Below are 12,986 nucleotides of genomic sequence, written 5' to 3'. Positions count from 1 at the left end.
TATGGAGTTCTACATTTGTGCGGACGGATGAATTGTTGTATTTATTACCAATCGTCTGTATCTGACAAATTGACTTGGCGTGGTTACTAGAAAAACTAGCAGGAGTCAGAGTTGCAAGCTGAAGAAGCAGAGGAGCATCCCTGACCAGTATTTTACATGTCACGTAGTATGAGTTCAGGTTCAGACGAAGAAGCCGGTGCGCACAAACAAGGGGTTGATGGGCAAGCTTGGCAAGAAGGGAGATCCTGGAAGATAAGCCCCTCTTGCCTTGCCTTGTCTGACTCTGACATGATCGGCCCGTCGAATTCAGTTCACGGTGCCACTGAATGAGAGTGTCTGATTCAGTCCTTTCTTGCCGATGCAAGCGAAACTCGCAGGACTTCAGAGAAGCACAAGCAGGAATTGTTCAGAAGTTCACGGTTTGTGCTTTGGTTTGGGCAGAAGAAGAAGCCGCCTCGGTTCATGCTGGTGTTCATGTGTCAAATGCAGGGTGATCTGGGCGCACCTGAGGAGCGTCGGCGTCTGGCTTGACAAGATCATACCACTGTGGCACCACCACATCGGCCAGAACGCGCTCTTGGACTCAGACCTGTACCTCCTCCGCGCAACAAACCCATTGCTCTGAATTTCTGAATTCTGAATTCTGAACCTGATTCAGTATATGGAGCTCAAGCAGCATGCCCGTTGTTCCTTCCTTCATTTCAGCAGGTCACGAAAACTGGCACAAAGCCATGTATGTGCTCACTTTGTCGGACAACATGGTGATCTCTTTCATAAACTGGTTCAGAAGGCACTGCAAGAGTCAGGTCGGCTGGGCCGTCCCCGCAGTCGATCAGCTGCCGGCGACTCCAACCAATGAACCAAACACAAGCTCCTGGAAAGGTACGGCGAAAAGAAGCCACCATTCTTCTCCACGGCAACCTGGAGCTTGGAACACCTGAGAATTCCGATCACAGCGCTGATGTTGTGACTCGTGATGCCATCCGCAGGTACTGCTCGCAAGTAGCGCAGTGCAGGAGCTGGAGCTAAATTTATCCCCCCTTAGACCGAATAGGGGATCGGTTAGAAATGCCCTCACTCCTGCAAATGAGTTGTAGGAGGTTTGGCGCGATCTGGACCGGCGAGTGAATTAACACGATTGTTGGAGGAGGTTTGGTGCGATCTAAACCGGCGAGTGAATTACACAAATTGTTGGAGGAGGTTTAGTGTGATCTAGACGGAGAGTGAATTACACGATTGTTGGAGAAGGTTTGGTGCGATCTGTACCGGCGAGTGAATTATTAGCGACATCCTTTTTATTTTTTCGTCCACTCTCTGTGCGCTGCCCTACTAGTCTACTGTACATGATATTCGCACAAAAAAGAGTTTACTGTGCATGAAACAGTTCGTCGGCCAAATTTTCCCCTTGTCTTGATAGATACAGGCGTCGTGGTTTCTATTTCATCATGTACTACTTCTCTTGCAGTTTTCTTTGGTGATGAAGACTTCCTCTTCGATGAGAATGACCGAAGCTTCAGGGACAAGAATAAAGTGATGCCCTTTTGGTTTGTCAGCGAGCTTTGGTTAAGCGTCGTGCCTAGTTTGGTGCCTTTATGAAAGTGTTCTGAATTAGTGCAGTATGCACCTGTGTAACCTTAGTATAAATTATTTGTAATCAGTACCTGGACCAGTGTTCTAGATGGATGATTGCAGGCAATGTACCAGGAGTATGTCTGCATAAGACTACTAATGGGTATTGTACCAGGAGTACCTGGACCCTTGGCTATTGTAATTTATGCACCTCTCAAATGTTGGATTGGGTATTATGTATCCACCTATTGTGCTACTTTGCTGCTCTATAGCACTGAGCTTTATGCCCTGCTTCTCTCAATCAGGCTACACGCTTCTCCTTTGTGCTCAACTCCTGTTGTTTTTAATCAGGATAAATACTTATGATTTATCATGTGCAACTAAAGATGGTAACACCCGCAAAAAAAAAAAACTAAAGATGGTAAGCTTGCCCAGCTGGCACACGCGGTTAGCCACAAGGTTTGGACCCGACACCGTGCGGTAGGGCGCGCTGCTGGTCTAGTTCTTATTATGATAGGTTAAAATATTTGTTCGCCAGACACTTCTACTTTGGATTTATGGTTACCTTTGATGAAAGTGCATTTTCTACTACCGTGCATTAATCAGCCGCTTAATTATTTCAGGATCCTAAAGAAATCACAATGTACTAACCTTCTGCACGTCTTATTTTTCTTGACCTTTCTGTCACATGATCAGTTTGTGTGTGTCAGCCTTTCTTAAATAGTGTTTTTTTGTTTGGATGCCTCCCCCTTTTGCAACTCTATATATCCCATAAATTTATTTTCTCTTTCTATTTAAAGATTTGGATGCTTGATATCTTCTGAAATAAAAGTTTGTGTTATATTCTATTTGGACAAATGTGTTTATACCGACGAGATATTTTAAACAAAACTTATACAAAACTGATCTATAAAAAACTTGATGAAACTTGGTACATACAATAGTTTTTTACAGTTTCGTAAGGTTTCTCCATGTTTCATATTTGAATTTTAAAATTTGTGAAAATAAAATATATTCAAGAGTGATCTTATTTCAATGTTCTCTTCACAAGGAACATAAATTTGCAAATGTATCATAAATCAAACTTACTGTTCAAAAGATAAAATAAATTTAAATTTTAGAATCATATGAAAAAAAACTGGTGGCTGATACAGGTAATAACTTACTGTTCAGTACTACTAGTCTCTACTTTGTGAGTGAGAGGAACGGTATTGCAGGTAATAACTACGAGGGAAAGTTGTCAGGAGAAATAATGATTGATTGATACGACATAATTAATGCTCTCTCCGTTCCATACTAGTACAAAGTTGTACTAAATCAGCGACGTGTAATATGGAACGGAGGGAGTAGAACAAGGGGCCATAAATTGATATTAACTAAGCAACACAAAAACCAGATGCATGCACGGATCCGAATCTCAAAGATAACCGGTGGCTAATACATGTATACCGTGCATTCTCTACCTTTGATAGTTCTTATTATGATAGGTTAAATACTTGTTGGATTTATTGTTACCTTTGATATTATCGTTTATTTATTATTTTCTACTTCTGTGCCTTGATATACTGACATTCTATACTGCATACCCGCAAACGATTATTGGAGGAGGTTTGGTGTGATCTGGACCGGCGAGTGAATTATTAGCGACATCCTTTTTATTCCTTTCGTCCACTCTCTGTGCGCTGCCCTACTAGTCTACTGTACTCTACATGTAATGAAACAGTTCGTCGGCCACTTTTTGATGAATGATTGAAAGCTCGTCAGAAAAAGAAGAGGAGACACAGTGCGCGTGTACGGTGCGCGGCAGGTAGAGAGAGAGACCTCGCGACATAAGTCAGTTGTACCACCGGCGATCGAGCCAGTCTCTTCCGGCTCCGGCTCCCGCGCGCACTTCCCACAGCCACAGGTTCTTCCCCCGCCGTCGGCCGCCGCGGGATCAGACGACGCGCCATGGATTTCCCTCTCCAACCTCCTCGTCCCCCGCGCGCGCCCTTCGCTCCCGCTCCCGCTCCGCGCCGCCGCCCCGGCCACCAGCAGCGCCAGAGCGGCGGCACCGGCCCCGCGACGGTGGCGGCAGCGCGCGCGGCTGTCGTCGCCGGTCTCGGCCGTGGCGGCAGAGGCGCCCTCGGTGCCGTCGCCGTTTGGTGGCGAGCAGAAGGAGAAGGAGGAGGGGCAGTTCGACTGGCTGGACCAGTGGTACCCGCTGGCCCCCGTGTGCGACCTGGACCCCGGCGCGCCGCACGGCAAGACGGTGCTGGGCCTCCGCGTGGTGGCCTGGTACGACCGCGCCGTGGACGAGTGGCGCGTGTTCGACGACGCCTGCCCGCACCGCCTGGCGCCGCTCTCCGAGGGCCGCATCGACGACAAGGGCCGCCTCCAGTGCGTCTACCACGGCTGGTGCTTCGACGGCCGCGGCGCCTGCCAGTTCATCCCACAGGCCCCCGCCCTCGGCCCACCTGTCTGTAACCATCCATCCATTCTCCTTCTTCCTCCTCCGTTCGATCACAAAACCAAAACCAAAACCGAAATGTTTTCTTCTCTGAATTGCGCGGCGCAGGTGCACAAGAACAGCAAGGCGTGCGTGGCGTCGTACCCGAGCGTGGTGCAGAACAACATCCTGTGGTTCTACCCGAGGGCCGACGAGGAGCACCAGGACATTCTGCAGAGGAAGCGTCCGCCATTCATCCCGGAGATCGACGACCCCTCCTTCGTCACCGTCTACGGCGTCAGGGACCTCCCCTACGGGTACACATCCTCAACCTCGACCTCCATATATGCGGGCGGCTGCCTCCCTCCATTGCACAGTCTCACAGCTCAGATGATACCCTTGCAGGTACGATGTGCTGGTGGAGAACCTCATGGACCCTGCCCATGTCCCCTACGCGCACAAGGGGTTGATGGGCAAGTTTCGCAAGAAGGAAGACCTCGGCAGATAAGCCTCTCTCTCTATATATATGCATGCCTGACATCGAATTCAGTTTGCAGAGTGTCAATGAAACACTGAATACAAATGCTGATTCAATCGTTGTTCTTGTTCTCTTCACAGTTGAGTTCGACATCGAAGGCGGCGGGCCGATAAAGATGAAGACGAAGGAGGCGAACGTGGACGGGTTCCTGACGGAGCAGCAGGAGAACCGCGGCTACTTCCGGTACGTCGCGCCGTGCACCTTCTACGGCTCGCCGCTTCCCAGAGAGGTCGCACCGTTCGCCGTCGACGACTCGCCGCTTCCCAGTGAGGCCACGGAAGAGGTATGCAGCCATGGATTGATGAGCCCCGTCTGCAAGTGAAGTTGGCAGCACTGGACACTGGAGAGACCGAGAGAGGAACAAATCAGTTTATGGCATGGATTGGTTTGGGCATGCAGGAGAAGAAGAAGAAGCCCCAGTTCATGATGGTGTTCATGTGCATCCCAGTGGCGCCGGGGAAGAGCAGGGCGATCTGGGCCTTGCCGAGGAACGTCGGCGTCTGGCTCGACAAGGTCATACCGCGGTGGTACTACCACATGGGCCCGAACGCCCTCTTTGACTCGGACATGTACCTCCTCCACGTCGAGGTAATTAATGGAGCTCAAGCAACAGAGACACATTGCTCTGAATTTCTGAATTCTGAACATGATCCCATTGTTCTTCCTTCGTTTCAGGAGCGCAACTTCGCCGCGGCCGGCGTCGAAAACTGGCACAAAGCCGTGTACGTGCCCACGTCGTCGGACAACATGGTGATCGCCTTCAGAAACTGGTTCAGAAAGCACTGCAAGAGCCAGGTCGGCTGGGCCGTCCCCACAGCCGATCAGCTGCCGGTGACTCCAACCAAAGACAAGCTCATGGAGAGGTGCCACGACAAGCTGGAGCTTGAAACGCCTGATAATTCCGATCATAACAGCGTTGATGTTGTCCGCAGGTACTGGTCGCACGTGGCGCAGTGCAGGAGCTGCAGCGCGGCGTTGAAGGCCATGAAGGCGCTGGAGGTCGCCCTGCAGTTCGCGTCGGTTGCGGTCGTCGGGTTCCTCGCCGTCGCCAAGGGGACGCTGGTGACGTCGGTCGTGCAGAGAGCCGCCGTCGTGTCCTTGGCCGTGCTGTGCTTCGGGGCGTCCCGCTGGCTGGCGAGCTTCATCCAGAAGAACTTCTATTTCCATGATTACATCCATGCTTACAAGTGAAGACATATTCCGGCCCGTGCCATGCAATCAAAGAAAAATAGATGTGCCGAGAGAGGGCTTTAATACATATATGCTCCTTCATGTATGCCTTCACATCCTTATGCTGTCCAAATAAAGGAAAGTTGTAAATATGCTAGCAGTTTTGCTAAGTCGCAGTAAGACTTCGTTATGTTTCAGTCGATGATATATTCCTTTCATCTTGCACGGAGATTCGTAAAAAAGAATTCTTTTTACTTTCTTTTCTTCTTCTTCTTCTTATATACTAGTATCACTTGACTCAGACAGCTATGTCTTAGTCAACTGAGACCCAGGAGAGCATTGCTAAATTCGGGCATGACCTTTGCTCATTTTTTAAGTATTTGGGTCACAATTCAAATAGGTGAAATAAAAAGGAGTTAAGTGCATAAGTACATTTCATATATGAAATGGAAGTGCATTTAAATAATTAAGAATAAATGAATAAGATTCCAACTTTATTATAATAAACAAAAAATACAAACTTAATTACAAGTTTGTTAATAACAAAATGAAATGGATAAAGAAACAATACATTTTATTGAGGATCAAACAATTACAAAGTGATCACACAGAATATACATTATAATTAGAAACAGGAATCTTTACTAATGGATTTACATAGATCAAAAAGTAAAAGAAGAAAAGAAATGTAACCCCTAGAACTAAACCTAAACTGGAGTAGTTCTTCTTCTTCTTCCGATCCTCTTTACTTCTTGATCAAGACCTACAAAACAAACAACAAACAAAAGGAATTGTGTTATAGTTAAAATGTTGCATTTTCCAAAGGGAAATGCATTACTATATGAGCTGGCACTTAGGACTACTTGGTACTGGTCCAAATATCCTTAAATAGAAAGTTCCAAAGGAAATCCAACATAGCCAAGTAATGAACATTAAGTAACCAAATGTACAGTATAAGAGACAAAAGGAACAGTACATGGAGAGAACAGCTGTAGCAAATCAAGTTCAAGAGTGGAGTTGCCCAGGATATAGGCACCACAAGAGGTGAAAGGCACAGCTCATGCTGCTGTACATTAGTGCAAAAACGCAGAGTTGGATCCGTTACTTTCATTCAGCACCGTTGGATCCTCATTCAATGGCCAAAAACAGATTGTGCTCCGTTCACCTGCACCATCTCGTTTTTCTTCCTCACGCAGCCGCCGACCTACCCAGCCTTAACGAATGTGTGTTCCGATATTCAATGGCTAAAAACAGCAAATTCTTTGAACAATTCTCACTGTGTGTTCCGATATTTTACTCAGCATATACCTTTATTATAGTTAATCTAATCCCTCTAGGTAAGAATAAGTAACAAAATCAAGAACACATAGAGTTGACATAGAAGGGTGGAAGGACTCGGATCTTAGCACGCCTCACACTACCAGAATGTGTGATGGGATCGCTACCCTTGCATAGGGCTAAGTTAATCGCCCGTGGGTAAAATAACACACCTGTGCAGAGTGTATTAAATTGTGACTTGTTACTCCCTGATCTGGGAAAGATCCGTGAGCGCGGCGTGAAAGGAGTCTATCGGAGATTCTAACAACCGTGAAGTCTGATGACTAAATGTTTTAAGTAAAACTTGATGCTACAGATATTTTCCAAAATCATTGCCGAGACCTATTTGGAATCAGTAGTAGCTACAGTGCATCTCCACCTCACGATATCTATGAACTTGTTGAGTACCTCCTGTACTCATCCCTTGTACATTAATCCCTTTAGAGTCCCTACGAAGGAGAACCCTGAGGACCCCGAAGCAGATGCAAAGTTCTTCTACGAGAAGCCAGACTTATCAAGAGGAGTGAACAAATGTGTCAATTACGTCATCACAGATGAAGATGAGCCTGAGGAAGAAGTGTTAGATCAGTAGTCATAGGATAGTCATTGCAATAGAAGTAACCTAGTCACAATAGCCGTGACCAAGGCTAGGATCACCAGATCATAGTATCATAGTGGCACAGTGTCTTCTGGTACCAGTAGTTTGAATCTTTTGGATCTTGTTCAAATGAGTTTGTAATGTACGAGTTTGTTGTTTAGAGAGGCGATTTTCTATACATGATGGTAGCTACGCACGCATGATGGCAACCACAAACCCTTTGGCATAAGTGTCTTCTTTATATACGAGGTGTCGGGTTTCTTATGGCATTGCTACAAGTACATTTTTATTGTATAGAAATAACTTTTTCTTACGTCTCGTTGTCTTTTTATTACCTTTTTTCACACAAATGCCCTTTTTGAACCAAAAGGGGTTTCCCCCGCCCCAACTTTTTATAAAGCCAAAGCAAAGCCACCAACATAAACTGTTAACAGCGCTCGGCGGCAACTGGAGAGTAGTTGCCACAGAAGAAAGCCAGGTTTTAAGCTGCCCTATTACATAGTTTTTAGGCAGATCTAGACATGATACATAGCCAGATAGGCAAACATGCCAGCTCACAAATAGATCAAAGCAAAGATGTGCAAACTAGCAGGACGCAACCCAACGATGCTCCGAAGATACATTTAGTGCCACTCCGAAGATTCAAGTAGGTCCCAATCTTTAGAGTTGCGTTTAATTCTTTCCAATAAATCCTATTTGAATTCAATAGTCTTCATCATAAAAGAGCCAGCACAAGAAGTATCGAGCATGATGCGATTGCTATCAGAAAGCCGAGCATAATTATTTTGAATAATCATTTATTTTGAGAGCTCATGATTGGGGCATGAATATAACATTGATTTAAGCCTCCCCCAAGCTTGAGCGATGCTTTCTCCTTCGCGAGGCCAGAAATTATATATATAATTGCGATCACGATGAACAAGATGCATAGGATAAAACCTCTGATGAAATTCCAATTTCAATCGTTTGTAGTTCCATGACCCCGTATCATCACATAGCCTATACCATGTCAATGCATCTCCCTTCAAAGATAAAGGAAATACCTTCTTCTTAATAACATCTCCAGACACACCTGCAAGCTTAAATAATCCACAAACTTCATCCACATATATTAGGTGCTCATCAGGATGCTTTGTTCCATCTCCTGTAAAAGGATTAGCTAGCAGTTTTTCTAACATACCCGAAGGAATTTCAAAGCAGATATTTTCATTTTCAGTAGGTTCAGTAGGTTGAGGAGCAACTCTTTGCTCTACTGGTCGGGGTGAAGATACCCCGAACAAGCCCCTCAGAGGATTACTTTCCATAGTAACAAGTGACAGTAAATTTCAGCACACTATATAAATTTTTTTCTTATCAAATTCCACCTACCAAAAGCGCTTCACTCCCCGGCAACGACGCCAGAAAAGAGTCTTGATGACCCACAAGCATAGGGGATCTATCGTAGTCCTTTTGATAAGTAAGAGTGTCGAACCCAACGAGGAGCAGAAGGAAATGATAAGCGGTTTTCAGCAAGGTATTCTCTGCAAGCACTGAAATTATAGGTAACAGATAGTTTTGTGATAAGATAATTGGTAACGAGCAACAAGTAACAAAAGTAAATAAAGTGCAGCAAGGTGGCCCAATCCTTTTTGTAGCAAAGGACAAGCCTGGACAAACTCTTATATGATGTAAAGCGCTCCCGAGGACACATGGGAATATCGCCAAGCTAGTTTTCATCACGTTCATATGATTCGCGTTCGGTGCTTGGGTGCGCTTTGAGAGGAGATGGTGCTGGTGAAGATGTTGATGGAGATTGCCCTCTCCTGATGAGAGGAGCGTTGATGATGACGATGGTGATGATTTCCCCCTCCCGGAGGGAAGTGTCCCCAGCAGAACAGCTCCGCCAGAGCCCTAGATTGGTTCCGCCAAGGTTCCGCCTCGTGGCGGCGGAGTCTCGTCCGGAAAGATGGCTTATGATTTTTTCCTCATCGAAAGACTCCATATAGCAGAAGATGGGCATCGGAGGGCCACCAGGGGGCCCACGAGGTAGGGAGCGCGCCCAGGGGGTAGGGCGCGCCCCCCACCCCCGTGGGCAGGGTGTGGCCCCCCTGGTGAACTTCTTGCTCTCAGTATTTTTTATATATTCTGAAAATGAATTCCGTGAAGTTTCAGGACTTTTGGAGCTGTGCGGAATAGTTCTCTAATATTTGCTCCTTTTCCAACCCAGAATCCCAGCTGCCGGCATTCTCCCTCTTTATGTAAACCTTGTAAAATAAGAGAGAATAGGCATAAGTATTGTGACATAATGTGTAATAACAACCCATAATGCAATAAATATCGATATAAAAGCTTGATGCAAAATGGACGTATCACATAGCTGCTTCAGAAGCAACAAATGAATGAGTTCATATCCGATCTAGGTGTAATACCTAGTGCATTGGGTCCAATGAAAATCTTTTGTGACAATACTGGTGCAATTGCCTTGGCAAAGGAATCCAGATTTCACAAGAGAACCAAGCACATCAAGAGACGCTTCAATTCCATCCGCGATCAAGTCAAGGAGGGAGACATAGAGATTTGCAAGATACATACAGATCTGAATGTTGCAGAACCGTTGACTAAGCCTCTCTCATGAGCAAAACATGATCAGCACCAAGGCTCCATGGGTATTAGAATCATTACTATGTAATCTAGATTATTGACTCTAGTGCAAGTGGGAGACTGAAGAAAATATGCCCTAGAGGCAATAATAAAGTTGTTATTTATATTTCCTTATATCAAGATAAATGTTTATTATTCGTGCTAGAATTGTATTAACCGGAAACTTAGTACATGTGTGAACACATAGACAAACAGAGTGTCCCTAGTATGCCTCTACTTGACTAGCTCGTTAATCAAAGATGGTTAAGTTTCCTAGCCATAGACATGTGTTGTCATTTGATGAATGAGATCACATCATTAGAGAATGATGTGATGTACAAGACCCATCAGTTAGCTTAGCATAATGGTCGTTTAGTTTTTGACTTATACATGTTCCTCAGACTATGAGATTATGCAACTCCCGAATATCGGAGGAACACCTTGTGTGCTATCAAACGTCACAACATAACTGGATTATAAAGATGCTCTACGGGTGTCCCCGATGGTGTTTGTTGACTTGACATAGATCAAGATTAGGATTTGTCACTCCGTGTATTGGAGAGGTATCTCTGGGCCCTCTCGGCAATGCACATCACTATGAGCCTTGCAAGCAATGTGTCTAATGAGTTAGCCACAAGATGATGCATTACGGAACGAGTAAAGAGATTTGCCAGTGACGAGATTGAACTAGGTATGATCAGACCAACGATCGGATCTCGGGCAAGTAACATACCGATGATAAAGGGAACAACGTATGTTGTTATGCGGTTTGACCGATAAAGATCTTCGTAGGATATATAGGAGCCAATATGATCATCCAGGTTCCGCTATTGGTTATTGACCGGAGATGTGTCTCGGTCATGTCTACATAGCTCTCGAACCCGTAGGGTCCGCACGCTTAATGTTCGATGACGATTTGTATTATGCGTTTCGTGTTTTGATGAACCGAAGTTTGTTCAGAGTCCCGGATGAGATCACAGACATGACGAGGAGTCTCGAAATGGTTGAGACATAAAGATTGATATATTGGAAGGTTATGTTTGGACAACAGAATGGTTTCAGATAGGTTCGGGCATTTTCCGGAGTACCGGGGGGTTACGAGAACCCCCCGAGGGATTAATGGGCCACAATGGGCCTTAGTGTAGAAGAGAGAGGGCCGGCCAGAGGTGGCGCGGCCCTCCCCCTTGCCCAGTCCGAATTGGACAAGGGGAGGGGGTGGCGCCCCCCTCCTTCCTTCTCTTCTCTCCTCTGTCCCTTCTTCTCCTACTTGGACTAGGAAAGGGGGACCGAATCCTACTTGGACTAGGAGTCCAAGTAGGAATCCCCCCATGGCGCGCCCCCTCCTAGGGTCGGCCTCCTATCCTCCCCCCTTTATATACGTGGGGAGGGGGCACCCCAAAGACACACAAGTTGATTTTTTTAGCCGTGTGCGGTGCCCTCCTCCATAGTTACACACCTCGGTCATATCGTCATAGTGCTTAGGCAAAGCCCTGCGTCGGTAACTTCATCATCACCGTTGCCACACCGTCGTGCTGACAGAACTCTCCCTCGGCCTAAACTGGATCAAGAGTTCGAGGGACGTCATCGAGCTGAACGTGTGCTGATCGCCGAGGTGCCATGCGTTCGGTACTTGGATCGGTTGGATAGCGAAGACGTTCGACTACATCAACCGCGTTACTAAATGCTTTCGCTTTCGGTCTACGAGGGTACGTAGACACACTCTCCCCGTCTCGTTGCTATGTATCTCCTAGATAGATCTTGCGTGATCCTAGACAAAATTTTTGAAATACTGTGTTCCCCAACACATCTTTCATGTTAAAATTTTCTCCCCTCTTCTTTGGTTGGCATCCGACGACCAGAAGTCGTCCAGATCACCGTCCAGCTATTGGTCGGTCTGCGTATGTTGGTTCTCTGACATATGGGTGCGCATCCGTTGGTTGTCCGGCTCTGGCCAGGAGTCATCCACCTACTTGTCTTTGTGGCCGCCGTTTTCATGGATGATGTTCATCAGTTCCTCCTCCACATCCATTGTCGTGCCCGGTTGAGAAATTTCGGCAAATAGAGACTGGGCACCGAAGGGCGAGGGAGACACAACCGGCATTCGCGAATAGACAAGTATCGACGACTACTATTGAAGCTTCGTGAAGGTCTAGCCGACTTTGAGCTCAATGCTGAGCGACACTTCATGGCCAACGGTGATGGTGGACGTGAACTACTGCCGCAGACCGGGCTGTTGGGCGGCGTAGTAGTATGGAGGATGCAGTTGCAGGGGCTCGAGAGGTGATTGAATGACCGACACTAGCCAAGCGACATGCTTTGGCGGAGGAGGTGCTGGGTGACCAGCTGCCGCCACATTTTTCTGAAAAGGAGGATGACCCCCGGCCTCCTGATCTGGGTGATCCATGCAACATTTTATTAATTATTCACAAAGACCTTACAAAGTAATACATTAGTAAGTCTAAAGCCATCATCTTGGCAACATCTATCGCTACTCCTAACCAGTTGATGAAGGGGTGCCGATTGTCTGAGTTGAATACCAAACAGACGTCGCACCAAAGCCTAACATCTAAAGCCGGAAGCCCCAACGAAGCTGCAATGCCAGGTACTGGGGCACACACCGGTCCCGCGCACTCTCAGCGAGCACCGCGTACGCACGCTGCAAGGGCCGTCACCATCGTCTTTCATCGATCCATCTTCAGAGCAGATACTGATGCATCGACCTTGCCAGGCCTCTCTACCATCGACGC

The 12,986-nt window shown here is 46.6% G+C and overlaps 1 protein-coding gene across 1 annotated transcript; it reads left to right on the top strand.

Annotated features, from left to right (window-relative positions):
- Positions 1-3,322: 3,322 nt before the first annotated feature.
- On the top strand, positions 3,323-5,964 carry LOC125507490 (protochlorophyllide-dependent translocon component 52, chloroplastic-like; the record flags this gene model as incomplete). Its single annotated transcript, XM_048672058.1, has 7 exons — positions 3,323-4,027; positions 4,127-4,314; positions 4,403-4,501; positions 4,614-4,818; positions 4,935-5,123; positions 5,211-5,398; positions 5,468-5,964. Coding segments are annotated over 7 exons (1,833 nt in total), but the record flags the coding sequence as incomplete, so codon positions are not given.
- Between the last annotated feature and the right edge of the window lie 7,022 nt (positions 5,965-12,986).

This window comes from Triticum urartu, chromosome 5, assembly GCF_003073215.2.
Source record: "Triticum urartu cultivar G1812 chromosome 5, Tu2.1, whole genome shotgun sequence".
Taxonomy (NCBI): domain Eukaryota; kingdom Viridiplantae; phylum Streptophyta; class Magnoliopsida; order Poales; family Poaceae; genus Triticum; species Triticum urartu.
Note: the sequence above shows the minus strand (reverse complement) of the source record. Positions and strands in the feature narration are given on the sequence as shown.